Raw genomic sequence first — 17,073 nt, 5'->3', positions numbered from 1 at the left:
CTGGTGATTCTCATTGTATAAAATGCAACATCATTATAGCTTTTTTTTTTTTCTTTTTTTTTTTTAAACCTGGTTTATTTTATGCTTTATGCAGCCAATTCATGAATGGGCTGTTCAGTGTGAGTTTCCATGGAGCTAATGAAGACTAAGTGGGACAAGGACATTTTGCATTCCAGATCTCATCCTGTTCAAAATGGAGTTTTGCATCTATTCGTGCAGTCGGCATGACTGGAGAGTCCGTGGCCACTACAGAGGCTCTGCTGTGTGGATAATCCCCCTCTCAAAGAGCAGCTCAGCCAAAGAGATCTGGAGGGGGAAAAGAACTGCATTAGAAAGAACTTTAAAAAAATAAATGCTCAAAGGTTAATCAGTTTGCTAAAATTTCGCAAAGGTTTATTTTTATTTTTTTAATGCTTTTATTTAGAGGAAGGACAGTGGATAGTAGGAAACTTCAGAGAGAGAATGACATGCGAGAAAAGAGCCACAAGGCCAGATTTGAAATTCGGGTCGCCTTGTTGGAAGGTTGTACCCTCTGTACGTAGGATTTAAGCATTAACCATGAGGCCACCGGAGCCAACAAACTGTTTTTAAAAAAATATATGATTTACTAACCCTACCAAAAAGTCTCCCAAACTCAAAGACCTCCTACCTTCTGTCCAAACACAAAGAAATTTAATGATAACTGAATAAACATTTCACTTATCAGGTTGTAAACGCTTAGCATCCTACCTTGTCCTCTTCAGAATCACACGGAAAACTTCCAACGGTCACAAATTTGGGATACGAATGGATCAGAAACTCCACGGCATCAGTGTGCTTAAAGAAAAAGAAGATGGGCAATGACAAAATCCTTCAGAAACTATGTACAACTCGTGTAATTACAGCAGATCGCCCACGTACCTCTGCGTTCATTTCAAAACTCTTGGGCTCCTCTTTGTGGTAAACCCTGGAGTTGTCGGTTGTGTGGTAAAGATGAACAGCTTCTCCATCGCTGCACAACCTGAGAGGAGAGAAAGCCACAGTTTGACATTTCTGCTTTAAAAGGATCTTTGGCCACTATTTTTATATGGCCCATTGAAAAACTGCTCGGATGCAATAAAAATATATATTTTTTTAAAGTACCTGGCACATCCGGCACGGAGAACTCGGACTCTGGTCTGGGTAGTGATTTGTTTACCTGCATCCATAACCTGACCTCGCTCCCATCTAGCAGGTGCTCCCTGCACACTGCTGGCCAATTCCTCTGAAGGAGATCCAATAAATAACAGATTAAAAGCCTTATGATGTGCGTTAATGCACCAAGTGTTCTTTCTTCAAATGGATGGGGAGCATAAATACCTGGAGTGAGCATGGGAGGGAGGCAGTCGTGCAGGAAGCCTCTAGCTTTCTGATCCACTGCGGCATCAACGGGGGCGTAGTTTGTAAGCTTCTTCATCAGACCGCCAATACGTGTGAAGAATTTTGTCCTGCGTGGGTCATCCTACAAACAAGGAGGACAAGGCCTGTTAGCGACGAGCCAAAGGTCATGATGCTGACACAAAGTTATACGAGTAAATGTTCACCTTGTCCGAATTTTGTACTCCCATGTAAGTCAGGTAGTCTAAAGGTAAGCCCTGTCTGAACTCCACATCCTCCTCCATCGCCACTTCCAACGCAGCAGGAATCAACTGAAAAATAAAAGAAGTTGAAGAGGCAGTAAGCGACATGAGCAGCCACATGTTGTCTTTGCAACCTGTCTGCAATGCAAAAATGCTCCTCATAGAGTCGCTGTGATTGGCTAATTATATGCAAAACAGAAACCCCACTTTGACTTCAGAACACAATACATACAGCAAAAATCGCTCAATGAGCTGCTGTAAGTTAAACTACTGTTACTGTATATGATGAAGTATCAGAGTACGTATATGGGGCTTTCTCAATCAGTATTACACAGAAAAAGAAATTGCTGATGAATCACACATGTAGGACTGTGATGAGGCTCTTCAGCAGACTGTCACCTTCTGTAGCAGATCTCCCCAGCTGTTCTTCTGGTAGGACGAGACGGTGACGTGGAGGGAGTGAGCGTCTGGTAGGCAGTCGCCCTGGTGGATGAACCCTCGGGGGAAGTAGAGGAGATCCCCGGCCTCTAGCACCACTTCCAGGATCGGCTTTCCGATGTCTTTCTGCTCGAAGTTTGCTTTAAAGAAAAAGAAAAAAAAAAAAAGAGGAAAAAGAAGGCGAGTTTATCAGAGATTTATTCAGACTGAATCGAGACAAAAAAAGAAACTATAAAAGAAAATGTTGACTTACGACTTGAAAGCACAGGTAGGACCTCATCTTCTGTCCTAAGAAGTCAGAAAAAAAGATCTTTCAGTTTGTTTCTCTATATAACTGTCTAATTATATCAAATAAGTATGAGAAATCATAGTTGGCTGTACTATGAGCCACAAATGGAAACATGTAGCGTATAGAAAATCTCTTCGAAAATCAGACATGTTTTATCATTTCTGTTGCAAAGCTCAGGGAGAAAAAAAACTGTAGCTGCTTAAACTTGTCCTCAAACCACAACTTGATCATTTGATAATTTCCCATGACCTGCAGCTAAAAGGAAGATTTAAAAAAAAAAAAAATTGTGCCTTAATGAGTTTTTTTTGTCTATTTTCCTGCATCTTAAAACATCTCTTTAAAGGCCCCATATAAAGCAAAATGCACTTTACGATTATCTGATATGAACATGTGTCACTAGCCCGAGAAAAAAAGAAAAATTATAAGAAAAGTCCATACTCTCCATTTCTTGCCTGCTCCTCTTCTTAGAAAATGTGTGCTCAAACAGGCCGTTTGGAGATTTTCCCTTTGTGACATCACAAAGGGCAATAGCCCCTCCCCTAGGTGGGCTACACTCCCACAGCTACATTTTTAATCTGTCCTCTGAGTCTGCCTTCTCACCTTTATGCAGAGGGCATGGAGCAACAAAGCCCTAGCCACACCCCCTTCTAGGGAGGGGCGTGGTCAGACACATATCACTTTCATTTAAAGGGACAGACACGGAAACAGCTTGTTCTGAGAAAGGGGGCATGGTTATAGGCGTACAGAGATATGGGATCAGAGTGGATTTTTGACAAGAAACTTCAGACATGTTGGGGCTTCTGAAAACTATTCAAACGAGGACTATATGTAAAGTGTAATTAACGTAACTGACCTTGGGTTGTACACTCTCCAGTGTTTCTTCCCCTCCAGCTGAACTACGAACGCCTCGATGTCGTCATAATGTGGAGCAAAGCCTTGTGTTCCAGGTGGTGTCAAGTATCTGGTTAAAGGAACAGGACGCAGAGTCAATAAATAAACAATTCAAAAAGAAGTTTTTACTACAATAACCATGTTAAATCTTACACGTTGGCTCCTGCCATGCTGCCAAACTGCTCCTGAAGGATGGACAGCACGTTCCACACGTTGGAGGAGAAAGCCTGAGGGTTCAGCATGCGGAGCGAGCAGCCACTCTGGGAAATGGAGACACAAAGATGATGATGATTACTAATCAGGGCAGATGGTGCACTTAACAGAAAATGCCTTTGAGCGTGCAACACATACTTCTAACTGCTTTTTAATGAAGGTGGTGCTGAAAGTTTGGAAACGAGAATAGACTTAAATGACCTTCACACAGGAAAAGAAAAACTGAATCCAAGCAAAGAGCCCACTTATAAGGAATGTTAAAGTTACCATAATAACTTGGTACACACACAATGTGTAAGAATCCTGTGGTTTTACCTCGTAGAAATCCCACACAGTGAAGGGCAGAGCTCTTCCTGGAGGATTATGCGTCTCCCTCTTGCCGTTTGTGTAGCTGGTCACATCCAGGTTCACTCCGTACTGTACGTCCTCCTTCAATCAGACAATGCAGACGCATAGTTCAGTATGCAGATCTTTGCCTCAACTCAACCTTTACTTAGCACTGAAAATAATGCAATACAGTAAAAAACACAAAAAGAGGGAAAAACACAACAACTGACAGGCTTGTACTTTTAAAAGAATTCAAAGATGAATGAGGAAACAGAAGATAAATATGAACTTTTCCAAGAACACTAGTTGCTACACACTTGTTACACAAGTGAAGACAAATTCCCTTGGCTGTAGGGATTTGAGTTGGGGAGCGGAGGGTTGCAGAGCACTGCTGAGGTGCCCTTGAGCATGTTTTTAAATTTCAGACTTTGTCTGACAATAAAGTCCATCAATCAACCAACCAATCAAATTAAACTGGTGTATGCTCATGTCTGCATACTTTTACAATTACAGAAACATTTACAAAAGGTGCAGTTTGGTGTTGTGTCAGATTCTTACCTGTCTCAATATGCGATCAAACTCCGCAGTGGAGAAAAGTCCCTTGTAGTAATGTGGATTTTTACGTTGAACAAGAATGGGCTTCTTTTCCCAAGTTTCTCTTTAGAAAGAGAAAAAATGTTAGCAGGTGGATTATCCAAGAAAAGATGAAACCTTGCACATGGTCTGAGATTAAGCCAAGTAATTATTTACGTATATATTCATCACATTTTTGGATGATAAAACAATATGCAGTTTCAAGTCCTGACAACCATCCAGAATAATGGATATCTGCAGAATTATGCCGATAATTATTATTGAGCTGTTTTCTTGAGATCTAAGTGATTATGACAGGAAAACCAGCTCTTCTATTTCATTACAGGATAAACATGGGTTTTTTTTTATAAATGAATCTACACAGCACTGTGCATGAGCTCCAGAGTTGAGGAATTATTCAAACTAGACAGACAAAAAAATGTGATCACACGCATCCTCACTTGAAGAAAGTCTTAGCAGGGATGGGGTTGATGAGCCACTGGAACAGCCTGCTCGCTCTCTCTCGGCTGTTGTTGACGTTTGAAAGCTCAGCCAGCAAAGCGTTTAGATCTTCACCATCTCCATTTACACAGTCATTTTCCTGCTGCAGCTGGAGGCACAAACACTCACATGAACGATCCCAGAAGAGTACAATCCTTTTTATATGAAAAGAAATACTACATCAAAAAGGGCAGAGCAATGTCTACGATAAAGATGATACCCCGTACCATTCGACTTTTACATGCAGGTATTTACCTCCACGGGTTCCTCACATCTTTCATGTCTTTGTGCAGCATTCAAGAGCTTCTTCCTTTTCTTCTTCCCCTCTGGCTTAGACTGAGGTTTGATGATCTTATTGACCCCATTCTCCTTCTTCTTTTTCTTCTTTTGCACCACCTGAAACATCAAAACCATCGAAACACAAGTTGTAAAACGGTCAAGCTCCAGAACAAGGCTTGAGAAAGAAAGGAGAAGTGAACATCATTGTTGTAAAGTAACTCCATATCAGGAGGGCTGTGCTGGACTGAGCAGTGATCCAGGTCCTGCAGCTGTCAGAGAGCAAAGGGATCAGCTCTAGTTTATCACTTCATCTTATCAAAGTGTACCTGCAAGGAAGGCTTCTTTGCAGGAGGAGGCGCGTCTGTGGGAATAGTTTGATACAAGGCAAAAGCTGACATGTGTTTCCTCTCCATTTTCCAACAAGTACGTCATCACACTGCGACTGCTCAAACGTCTTCTTCAAGCGTTTTGTTTTTTTGCGCTTCAATGGACTCACTACTGCCACCCACAGAGTTGTAAGACAAATCACAGCCAGCAAATGACCTCTTCGGAGTATTTCCCATAGACTGTAAAAAATAATATTTATAAATATTTCCCCGCCAGAATAGCTGAAAAAAAAATCTGCGTCGAAAATGACAGGGAAGAAAAATGTCTTTTTATTCTTTATTTTTATTTTACTTTTATTTAACCTGGAAGAAAAATACTTGAGATTAAAACATTTCTTTGTCAACAGTGGCCGGGACAAAACAATTAACAGAGATTTGTATCGTAAAGAATAGTACACAAATATGCTCTTTTATTTGTAAGCGGAAAAAAAAAACAATCTTTAAAACTAACAAACGCTACTGTATCCCTGTTTGACACCAAAACTGACCACTAGATGGAGCAGTCCGCTTAATATTTTGCGTGCGTTTTTCAAAGCAACCGCTAATGAACCACAATTCCCACACTGCACCGCGCTCTCGGTGCTGTTTGTCCATCCGTCGCTCCAACAATGCAGCTTTTAATGGTGCTGTGAGCGGCGCGAGCTGGAAACGCAGCAGCACCGCAGGCTTGTCCTCAGTCTGTGTTTCTTTTTGCTTTTTCACGTTTTTTTTTCATAAACCCACCGGCGCGTTTAGGACTCACATTTTGTGGACATCCAGGACCCTGCTGGGGTGAGTAGCTCATGAAGCTAACGCTGGTGTGCCAGTGTAGTGGGGAGCAAATGTATTTTGTTGTGACCACTGCTGCTGCTGGCTAGCAGGCTAGCTAATTGGCCAGATGAGACATATGGCCCCTTGTGTGTTCCCCCTCTGCAGACCACCTTTATCACAGTATCCCTGAGTCCTCTTGTTTCCTTTTTGCTTTCTTAGTTGTTGATTAATACACAGGTGTGCATGTTAAATGTCATTAGTTTGCATGCACACTTTATTGAGCTCTTCAGTCGTGAGTGTGTGTTTTGCTCTGGATCAACCCAAGCCGGTGGAGTCGCTGCTCTGATGTTACTACAGTGTGAAGAGGATCTTCCAGACCAGGACGGGGGGAAAAATCCTGTTGAGACTTGTGTGCACATTTTAAATGTGTCAGGCCCTTCATATGATTGTCAAAGCCCAGAACGTGCAGCTCCAAACTCCACTGAAAGTAGAGACATTTAAATGTCGACATGCAGAGTGACGGTCATTAAAGGCTTCTGGCATGATCATTATTCTAAAACTGAGAGAATTAGATCCCCTTCTTTAATACAGCGAAAGTCTCTTTAGTTGTATGACTGCCGTTGCTGTTGCTGTGACTAATTGTCCAATTATAAAACTATATTTGGATGCTTAAGTTGTGTTTGCTGTTACAGCTGCTGTAGCTCAGTGGAGTCAAATAATAGAAGAGGCAAGTCTTTGCCATTGCATTTATTCCCAAATCCATTATGTAGTTTAAAGGCAACATAAGTAAATTGACAACAATGCTTACGTTTGATAAACTTAAACAATTTATTCCAGATGTAAATCATTAAAAAGTCATCCCTGTATAACTCTGTCCAGTTCAACAGCACCATAAAGTGCAGCCTCCTCAAGGAGCGGACAACTGAATCAATACTTTCCTAAAACACTTTACATTCGATGACACTCAACACGATGGCAGTGGTTATTCTAGAGATGTTTTATTGAGCCGACTGCGTATCTAGTAGCTCGGTGGACCTCATAAACTGGAACTTTGTGCAATGTGACAATCAACCAAAGCTGTTACACCGCTGAAGTCCTTCTTTGTAACTTGGGAAAAGTAGCTGCTATTAAGAGCAGCTTTGGCCTGTTTGAAGGAACAATGAGGTTACGACAAAGAGCATTAATTTAACAAAATGTTTCAGTGACCAGTAAATCCCTTTCACTGTGATTTCAAAGCCCGACGTTGAGCACTTAATAGCAGCCCGAGCAGAGTTGTCTTCAAAAGCTTTGTGGTCGTCTGTGGCTGAGAGGCATTGAAGAGAAGGCCGTAGCGCTTTTTCACTCAACGGACGCTTTCGTCAAATCTCTTGATGATGCGTCATAAATAAGAGTGAATCTAAGGTAAACAGTTATTACACTGAGGTTTTCTCAGCCTGGGAAGTGGTGGAAAAATGAATTGGGGATGGTAGAAACGTCTCACTGGATGTGTGGAGGCACAAGAAGTTCAGGTTGTTGCAAGTTTACCATCACTTCTGTTTCATCAGATTTGATATGTTGGAGTGAGCAGCAGTAATCTCAGACGGGTGTGCTAGGTTGAGTTGTTTTCTTCTCACTTTTCTCTCATGATCCTATTATTTTCCTTTTGGATCACAAATGTTATTCCGAGGACTTCTTCTGTCATGTGTATTTTTTGTTTACTGGGAAATAATGGCGGCAGTAGTTTATTTATTAGTTAACTTTGAATTCATCAAAAGAGGTTTGTGTTGTGAGTTTTGGATTAAAACAACCAAAGTAATTACAAATCTGTCAAACTAACACAATCTACCAGCTTGGATGGACTATCTTCTTTATATAAAATAAATCACAGCCAGCTGTATGTTTTGAATGCGCCTCGTGTCATGTTAAGATTGGACCACATCATGCATTGATATGTACCCTCTGTGTGTCCCACAGTGGACAAGGGGATTGATCTTTTTTCACTCAGGGGCCTGATTGCCATGCTGTTGTTGAATGATTTTTTTTTTTTTCTTCCCCTCCTGTGGTCGCATGCTAATGAACAAATGTCACAATGCAGAAAAACGACAATATCAGCACTTCATGACGTGTCAAGGTGCTTGTAGATGTGCTGCCCTCATTAAACACTCTGACACTTGCCTGCTGCTCATGTAGAGGCCATTGTGGTGGCATCATTAGTGGGGTTTGGCCTCGTCCAATTGCGGATAATTAGGGCGCTTGTTGAAATGAATTAACATGCCAATTTTAACTTCTGATGACAATTTGCAAAAAGTCCAGGTTGAAAAGTAATTGAACAGCCTGACTTGTTGTGTGTTGTTTGTTCTGTATGAACATTTCATGGCCTTCAGAATCAAACAAAGAACATCAGCATGGAGTGAATTATTTCTGTACAGTTATTTTATGAATATGTTTCTCTTGCTGCGGGGTGGTGTCAGAAAGGTAATTAACAGCAAAAAGTCGAAACAGAGTTTTTAAAATTATACTAATTGTGTGCTGCAGGTTAGATAATTAAAATAAAATGAGACTTTCTTGTCAGAAAAAAACAATGTAAATATGTACTGGCCAAAATCAGGAACAAGATCAATTGTCCCACTTTGTCCAGAGGGGGCGCCAAGTCATGAAGATCCCCGCAGGAGCTTTACATTTTACAGAGCCTTCCTCGTCTTTTGACCAATTAGAGCGCTTTACACCAGGGACACACATCACCCACACATTCAAACACTGAAGGCTGTGTACCATCAACTTCTAATGTAACGACTGTGTTACATTCACACACGTTCGTTCCTTCAGGAGCACCTCACTGTTAGGACACTTTCCCAAGGACACGTTGACGTATCATCGTGTCATGATGCATGTTGTTGATGGAGAGGGTTCGATATTGTCATTAATGGCCGACCCTCATGAACCCTCTCACAGCCGAGCAAGTCCAGTTCTATCAAGCATTGACAGCGTCTGTTACTCCTCCTCCTCAAATCCATTTAGTTTGACTAAAAAAAGAAATGCTACATTTAAAGTCAACTTTATTTATAAAGTACTTTAAACAGCCACAGCTGGGACAAAGTGCTGTACATACATGAGAAAAAAGAGCATAAAACATCAACATCAATCTATTGGCTATATGGCACATGCATGGTTTTTTATACAGTAGTTAACATCTTGTAAAAAAGATTTATTAAAACCAATGTAACTTCCCACAGGATGGTGGAGACTAAAATTGGAGCAAAAATGAGCAGTTGGACTTGCACATAAGGAAATGGTTTGGAGAAATTAAAGGAATGAAGTGGCTCGATGTGTAAATAAGCAAATGTTTTATAAGGCTGAGTTCCTAACAGTTGGTGCTGGTTAGAAAGAAATGCAGCTATACTAAATATTAGTAGTTAAACCTGTTATAGGTAGAGTATGTTTTTGAGATATCGGTTTTTTTGTTCCGAAAACAATGCTGCTTAACTATAACACAGGGGTGTCCAAAGTGCGGCCCGGGGGCCATTTGTGGCCCTTGAGTGGATTTTTTGTGGCCCTTGACTTCAAATCAAAGAATCAGAAGATTTTGGCCCCAGGCCTCATCAGATCGCATATTTCGTTCTTTTTTTCTCTTTCATGTTAGCGAGGGAGACCTATAAAAGCCTGACTATTCTTTCCAAAAAATTAGAACACAACAGTTTCCCACTGCAATTAGTTATTGTGTATTTACATAATTTTTTGAAGAGGTCAAAATACAAAAAGTTCCTTCCAATATTTAAAAAAAACAAACAAAAAAACCCTGTGGCCCGTGAGCGATTCTAACACAACAATTTTGGCCCGCAAGAAAAAAAGTTTGGACACCACTGCTATAACAGGTTTAAATGACTCATCAAGAGCCCCATCCGACTGTCAAAGCTCCATTCACTGCAGTCATGTAACTGATACTGATGTAACATTATTGATCGCCTCCATTGAATTGTCCCATTGACCATGCCAGTGATCATTTTCCATCATGACACGTCAACATGTCTGCTGCGGTTTACTCCTCAAAAAGAAGAATTACTGTCAGAGGCAACTAAGACGTAAACGAGCTGTTCAAGGACAGCCAAGGTGAGTACTGGATTCTGATTGGCTGTAGGCTGTTCATTATATCCTGAACATTGAATCAATGAACTAAAAAGTAGTTCTGGTAAAAACCAAGTGGCAACCTCCAGTCTGGGAAAAATTCGACGGGGACAACTTCTCGCTCTAAGGGACGAGTGTGACAAACGGTGGAAGATTTCAGATTCGGACTGCTTGAAATGTTCGAGACATTTGCAGGAATGCAACGTGTAAAAAAAAAAAAAAAAAAACCCACCTTCATCTTTCCTTCTAATGGCAGAGGCCAATGTAGCAGCCTGGAAATATCGGCTGCTGTTGTCAGGTTTCATATGAGAGCACTCAGTTATTAGTGAAACGCTCAGGTGTTGCCAGGGAAACGGAGTGCTTGTGAACATCATTATATTCAGTGAAAACACAAACTACTCTTTGTGATGTCCATAATTAAGAATTTATGGACTCCACTGAAGCAGTCGTCTGCCGCACACATCCTCCATACATTTCTAAGAGTCGACACTGATATCCAGGACGGAGTGCTTCTTTATTGCAGCCCTGATATTTGATTTGAGTCTGATAGAATTTCCCAGGCCCAGCAGTGGGAGGTTTTAAGCCGTGGTGTTGAACTCAGAGGCCGGGGCATTAATTGCAGTGTCCTTGTAATGCGAGTCCGGATGAATCACCGACGGGAGCCGCTGCGTATTTGGCTCGCGCGCTGTCAAACTGTCCAGGTCCTCGCTCTGAGAAAGTGCAGAGGTTTAGCTCTACTTGAATAGCTGAGTGTTCCCCGGCGTGGAGGCACGAGCGCTTCTACTCTAATGAACATCTTCTTTTAAGAGGCGAGGAGAGCGAGGCTGCGTTAACCTGGAACGGCCCGTTCTGTCCGTTTTATTGAATACCAGCAGGATGTTTGAGAGAAATGAACGGCATTGATAAAAGTTTTGAAAGGACAGATACAGCAGAGGGGGGAAAAAGCAGTTTGGACTGGTTTTATTTTTTATTTATTTTTGGCAGAGTAAGTCAACAGAAGCCCTGCCTGCATGTAAAGCTGTTGGGTATCTCAGCTAATGCAGTTTCCAAGAAGTCATAATTCGTCAAATTAAAGCACACCTTTTGCTTTCCTACAGTTTGGACCTTGTTTTTTTTTTTTTTCCAAAATATTTTTATTGGTATTTTGTTTTTAACAGCATAAACAGAAACAAACATACATCAACAGTTAAAGAGTTCCCAGACCATAAACATAAATAATTTAACCACAAAATACACACATTCACACATTTTTAGATAACGAAAAAATGTTCTTAGAAAAGCCTAAAATAAGATGTTCTCTTCACTTTTACGTCGTCTGTTCAGGTGAAGCCTACGTTTCTAAAATGTTCATCTATGGATCCCAGCGCTGGACAAAGTCTCTCCGTTTGCCTTTTGCGATGTTCGTTAGCCTCTCCAAACGAATACGCTCTGAAAGTTCCCCCATCCGCATTCTCGATGTTGGAGCCTCCGTGTGTTTGGTCCTTGGTTAATGGACGTCAGTGTCGGAGAAGCAGGTAAAAATAACCTCTTTGTTGCGAGGCAAGAGTGAGAATGTGATCGTCGGCCTTTTCTTTTCGAGAACACTCTCACAACGAGAAGTTGTCCTGCATCGTCCGGGTGACAATTTGATGACATAATCCCACCACTTGTTGCGGCTGACGCGCCGAGTTCAAGCCGGGTCCGTTTATAAGGCCGGGCGGGACATTAACAACATGACATGAAGCAGTGTGAATGCTCCGTGTTGACACTCAGGTTCAGTCTCTTTCAGGGGGGGCTTCGCTGCAATCATTCCTCCCATGTCACGAGGCTAATCACCCTGGCTCCCCTCCCACAATCCATCAGTGTCTGGAGGACGGGGCTTGTGGGGTTCTGGCAGCTGTTGTCGGGCTGAGTCAATCTGTTGCGGCCGATGCCAGCCCGCGCAGGAGGGGGAGAGGAAGAGCTCTCCGGAGGACACAGCGAGCGGGCTGCTGCCGCTGCTACGGCGAGATAACAAGAGGATTTATTTGTTGGGAAAGCAGGATTTCAGGGCCTGTGTGTTAGTTTTGCTCTGTTACCCATTAACTGTTCCCAGTGTGCTACAGCTGCAGGGTAGCACCATGCTGACCAGGGACAGTTCGAACTTTGTGTCTGTGTATGATAATCAAATAAAACTTCAACACATAATCATAGTTAGTGGTTGCAGCTTTCCACCTGAGGAATTAAGTCCCCGACTCCATGTCTCAACTTCATAGACACATTTTCTGTGTGTTTTTGTATTGCTGTTCAAAGGTAGAGATTTTATCTTGAGTACACACGGGGAGCATGTGGAGGATGTGTTAAAGACTTGACTGTACTCAAATTAGAATTCTGTGAGTTGAACATGAGTCGTCAAGAATTTTCCACTGCTTTTTAGGCACATTTCACCTGCACGCTAAAGTCACGCGAGGCGACACGAGTCCCGTACTCATTGAAGTTTTCTACTACGCGATGAAACAGACCCATGTAAGTCGCCATCACTCGGTTCAAAAGACAAGACAAAATCCTTTCTAGTTGGAGCTGTTGGTTGATATGACATTGATTTTTAAGGCACTAATGCCATCACTACTGTCCAATTCATTTAACTGCAGACGCTCTGCCTAGCCCTGGCTCATTCAGTCCATGCTAAGCTATTCTGTTGATTTGTGACTCGACAGCTTAATCGGTCTGCTGCCTGTATTTCATTCAAGTCATATTAAGTTTTGACCTCAGCTGTGCTGTAGTCTCTATTTCCCTATAAAAAAAAGACAGATGCATATCTCCAAAGGACATGCCAACGACGGTGGAGTTATGATGCTAACGGCATCAAAGTGACGTATGTCCAAGAACGTCTTATTTGGAGAACGAGGACAGTTCTCTGTGGATTCAAATCACTCTTGATTTATAGCCAAACACCGGCTACTTTTCTACGTGATTATCATGGCTTACAAACTGGTGCCGTTTTTGGATTAAGCCAAACTGCTGATAGCGCGGAGCTTGCACAGATTGAGGCTGCTGCTGCTGTGTGCTGGGAGAGAAAGAACTGGCACAGACCTCATGATTGGATTCAGACGTCAAAGCAAATATTTGGAGTCATACTTCCATTTGCGGACAATTCAGAGTGCCCAGCTGTTTGAAAGTTTTCGAGGGCAGACTGAGGAGAAAGGCCCAATCACTCTTTTTTTTTTTTGGGGGGGGGGGGGATTCACATTCCTGTGATAGTTGTGGATGTATACTGAGAAAAGGTTCAACTTGGAAAAAGTCAAAATGGACTCTTTTACAGTAAAGTTGTTGACCTACAGCATGAAACAGAGATAAATACCATTTCTGATTGGTCTGTTCGGTGGGATGTAATTAAACCATGTAAATGAGCTCTTGTGCCAATGACACGTTAGTTTCACACCTGTGACTGACAGCAGACCATCTGCTGTGTAAAAAAACATTGATCTATTATGGTGTTTTACATCCATGACATAACAGAGATGGTGAGCGTAGATAACAGCTGTTGACATCTGAGGTGTCACTGTCAGCGCTGCTCTAAATCGCTCTCACATGCAGACAGTTGTTCATAGAGCTCCATGGACAGACCTTATTAAGCCTTTCCCCAGTGTGCCAGTCGGTGGTAAATGATACTAAGTGTTTTTGAAGCTCTACTGTAAGTCACTTCCTGCGCTCTCTTTTTATTTTTTGTTAGATGAACTCTTTTTCTATCCCCCCCTGGTTGGAGCCACTGTGAATACTCTTCCTGTCTCTACGATTGTCGGGCCAAAAAAAAAAGAAGGATGATTTTAGGGATAATGTTGGATTGTTATTAGATTTTCTCCCCAATGTGGAGCTCTTATTTTGCAGCCACACAAAGCTGGTTATTTTACCCATCATCCATTCCTCAACTGATTGTCCGATGTCGTGGGTACAGTTACATAAAATAAGCTATTTTATGTAACTGGACCCACGAACCCCACCATAGAGGATGATTATCCATCATTTGCACTGTTGCCAAAGAAGCAGTCCAGAATGACTAAAAAAAAAGATCCTAAAGTAAGGACAATAGACGGAGTTAAAGAAAAAGTACGGGCCTGGCTACATGTTGTCGGGTAGGGCTGCACAAAAAATGCAATTGAATTATTAATGCAATCGAGGCATTTTTGATAAACATTGCAAAAGTCTGTGTTAACACAGGTGTAAGGCCTGGCTATAAAAGTGATGCATTCATACCATATCGTACCATATTCATCCCCCCCCGCATGCAGAAAGAAGGATGAGATCTGACGGGCACTTTCTGAACTTTCCTTGAGATGTTTTCACGGTCAGAGAGAGGAAGAGAGAGGCTTCCTTTGACACACGAGAGGCCTCTGCTGTGAACTCGACATGAATTCAATCACGACGGCAGCCACTACTCAGGCACACAAAAAGACTCTTCATCTTCCCCCCTCCCCCCCGCCTCGCCCTCCTTCTTCTTCCTGTCTCTGACTTTCTGCTGAAGTTCTTGTAGTAGTGACAGCAAGCTTTCACTCTTTGGGGTGGATGAACGTATGGTGTTAGAGTGTAGGAAATAGGATGGAAGACATGTTGCTCTCACACACTGTTCACTGCGTTCTGCCAAAGGTGTTCAGTGTGTGACGCGCCTGTTTGTAGCCTCACATGTCTTTGCACCCTTTTGATCTCTGACTAAAGTAGTTATGTCGACGCGAATGGTTCAATGAGTAGCATGTGGCAGCCTGTAATTAGATTTTTGGTAATGAATGGCTCAAATACCAGTCGAAGGCATTTAGGCTCACAAGCTCCCTCAGAAGAAGGGGCTTGACGGTGTGTCACATGCACACGCTCGGTCACAGGACGTGATTACAAACTCCTTTGAACTTTGTTGGTGTTCCACATTTAAGAAACCCCAATATGACGAAATATTCAACGTCTAAAACGGTATATATTGGCCGGCCTGTTCAGCTCAGTTGATTTTCCAAAATCATGCTTAAAGTGTTGTGTGTCCCGCCCGCCCCCACAACTGTTATTTAACCCCTTGACGCCTAATGTCGCAAATTTGCATCAAACCGCTTCCTCTCCAAATGCAGCCAACATAGCGTCTGTATTCCTCCACTGCTGGTTGATGCACTTTCAATACATACCGAGGAAACTTTAGCAAGCATTAGTTTGTCATAGTCAGAGACAGAACAACATCCGTTTTATGTGCTATGTATGTGCTGCTTTTATGTATTATCTATTTTATGTGATATTTTTAAATAAACTTTCTCAGCCTAATTGAGCATCAACTTATAAGCAGAGACACATGTAAAAAAAAAATGTTTTAATACAAATTCAGGCGTCATGGGGTTTAAAAAAATGGAGGCAGATCAGTGAAAACGAGGCAGCCTAGAGTTCAAAGAGAGCGACCACAGTGTGACTCGTTGGGGTTTGGATTACTGTATTGAAGACTAGAGTTTCGAGTTTCTGATTTGGCTTTTTTTATCTTCATATTTGGGGGAGAGATGATAAACGTTGCTGTTTCTCTCTGGTTGACAGGTTGTCAATCACACTTGGGGGGGGGGGGGGGGGGTTACTAAGAAAACAGAGATGGTAAGAAAAGGAAATGTAAGCTAAAAATAACAAAGGCTGAATGACTTGTTTTTTTTTTTCCATCATTCAGAATCACAAATAAATCAAATTGGCACCCGAGAGCAGCGACAACATCCAATCCTCCCAATCGTCCCGGCCCTGATGTCAACTTTCTTCTCCTCCGTCTAAAGTCCGGACCTTTGGGGAGTCGGATGAATTATTCAACCTCGCATCTTCCTTCCTACTCCATCATTCGTAGCTTCATGTTTACGCCGTTTCTCTGTGTAATCAGTCGAACAGTATCGGCTCTAACGTCGCTGATTAATTCAGGAAGCTCATCAGCAACCACTATTTAGGCAAATCAAGAAAGCTAGGCCAGATCATTCATCTGTGGCACCAGAAAGCAATCTGCAAGACAAACAAGGCTCGCACTCCGCCACATTACAGATTCTGTCCGTTACCTCACGGCGGATGAAGACTACACTCCTCTCTTCTTATTCGCTCCTTCTGTCAGTGCTTTTCTGCACTGTTTGATTATGTGACAATGACTGAAACCTCAGTCAATATTGGGGTCCTGTCATGTATTCAGGCAGTCTCTTCATCATCTGTCAAGCTTAAGAGCTATTCCTTTTTTTTTTTCTTCCAAAAGGAGGAAGATGTTCTCGACAAAAAAAGGAATAGGCTCCCCAAACAGACGTGTAAATCCTGCTTGTGTATTTAATCCTAAATGCAAATTTTACAGCCAGGCAGAGAAGAGGAAACACAGCAGAGGAAATGGTTGAATGTTTTTTTTCCACACACACACACACACACACACACACACACACACACACACACACACACACACACACACACACACACACACACACACACACACACACACACAGAACAGTTAGCCATGCATGAGCAGAATCATGTCGAACGTCTGTGTTTGAAAAACGCAGATTCACTCTTCCTTCTCTTGACAGCCTTCCTGCGTGCACTTAGAAACCATGATTGGTCGACACACCGAAGCGCGAGTGCACTTTGGTTTCAAGACATCAAGTGAAGTAAATATTTGACTCGAAGAAACAGAAATATAATGAAAGGGCGATAGCTGCTAGCTCAGACGTTTTGGGATCCAGAGGGGGGGTGGGGGGTGGAGCAGGATGACAAAGCAGTCTAACCACGTTCGGGAAAA

At 42.2% G+C, this 17,073-nt stretch overlaps 2 protein-coding genes across 2 annotated transcripts in view; one reads left to right on the top strand and one right to left on the bottom strand.

Moving 5' to 3' along the window:
• Window positions 1-48: 48 nt before the first annotated feature.
• On the bottom strand, window positions 49-5,610 carry riox1 (ribosomal oxygenase 1). Its single transcript, XM_079368479.1, has 15 exons — window positions 5,436-5,610; window positions 5,086-5,226; window positions 4,791-4,939; window positions 4,315-4,414; window positions 3,745-3,858; window positions 3,370-3,476; window positions 3,179-3,286; window positions 2,290-2,324; window positions 1,998-2,176; window positions 1,563-1,667; window positions 1,339-1,480; window positions 1,123-1,243; window positions 901-1,000; window positions 730-816; window positions 49-306 (listed from the first exon to the last, which is right to left on the bottom strand). The coding sequence occupies exons 1-15, from the start codon at window positions 5,520-5,522 to the stop codon at window positions 247-249; spliced, it is 1,635 nt and encodes a 544-aa protein (XP_079224605.1). The 5' UTR covers window positions 5,523-5,610; the 3' UTR covers window positions 49-246.
• A 453-nt stretch (window positions 5,611-6,063) lies between these two features.
• extl3 (exostosin-like glycosyltransferase 3) overlaps window positions 6,064-17,073 on the top strand; it is a 29,132-nt gene continuing 18,122 nt past the window's right edge. Inside the window, exon 1 of the mRNA XM_079338495.1 lies at window positions 6,064-6,266. The gene's annotated coding sequence lies outside the window, so the exon portion shown is untranslated. The remainder of the gene's footprint in view (window positions 6,267-17,073) is intronic.

This window comes from Symphodus melops, assembly GCF_947650265.1.
Source record: "Symphodus melops genome assembly, chromosome: 1".
Lineage (NCBI taxonomy): Eukaryota > Metazoa > Chordata > Actinopteri > Labriformes > Labridae > Symphodus > Symphodus melops.
This window is presented reverse-complemented; position numbering and strand designations above follow the sequence as displayed.

Bases quoted from the DNA above. Each gene is read 5' to 3' on its own strand.
- riox1 (XM_079368479.1), bottom strand. From the start codon at position 5,522: ATGGAGAGGAAACACATGTCAGCTTTTGCCTTGTATCAAACTATTCCC. The intron at 3,859-4,314 runs GTAAGAATCTGA...GTCTGATTGAAG, and splicing joins TTGATCGCATATTGAGACAG to GAGGACGTACAGTACGGAGT. The intron at 3,287-3,369 runs GTAAGATTTAAC...TCCTTTAACCAG, and splicing joins AGCATGGCAGGAGCCAACGT to ATACTTGACACCACCTGGAA.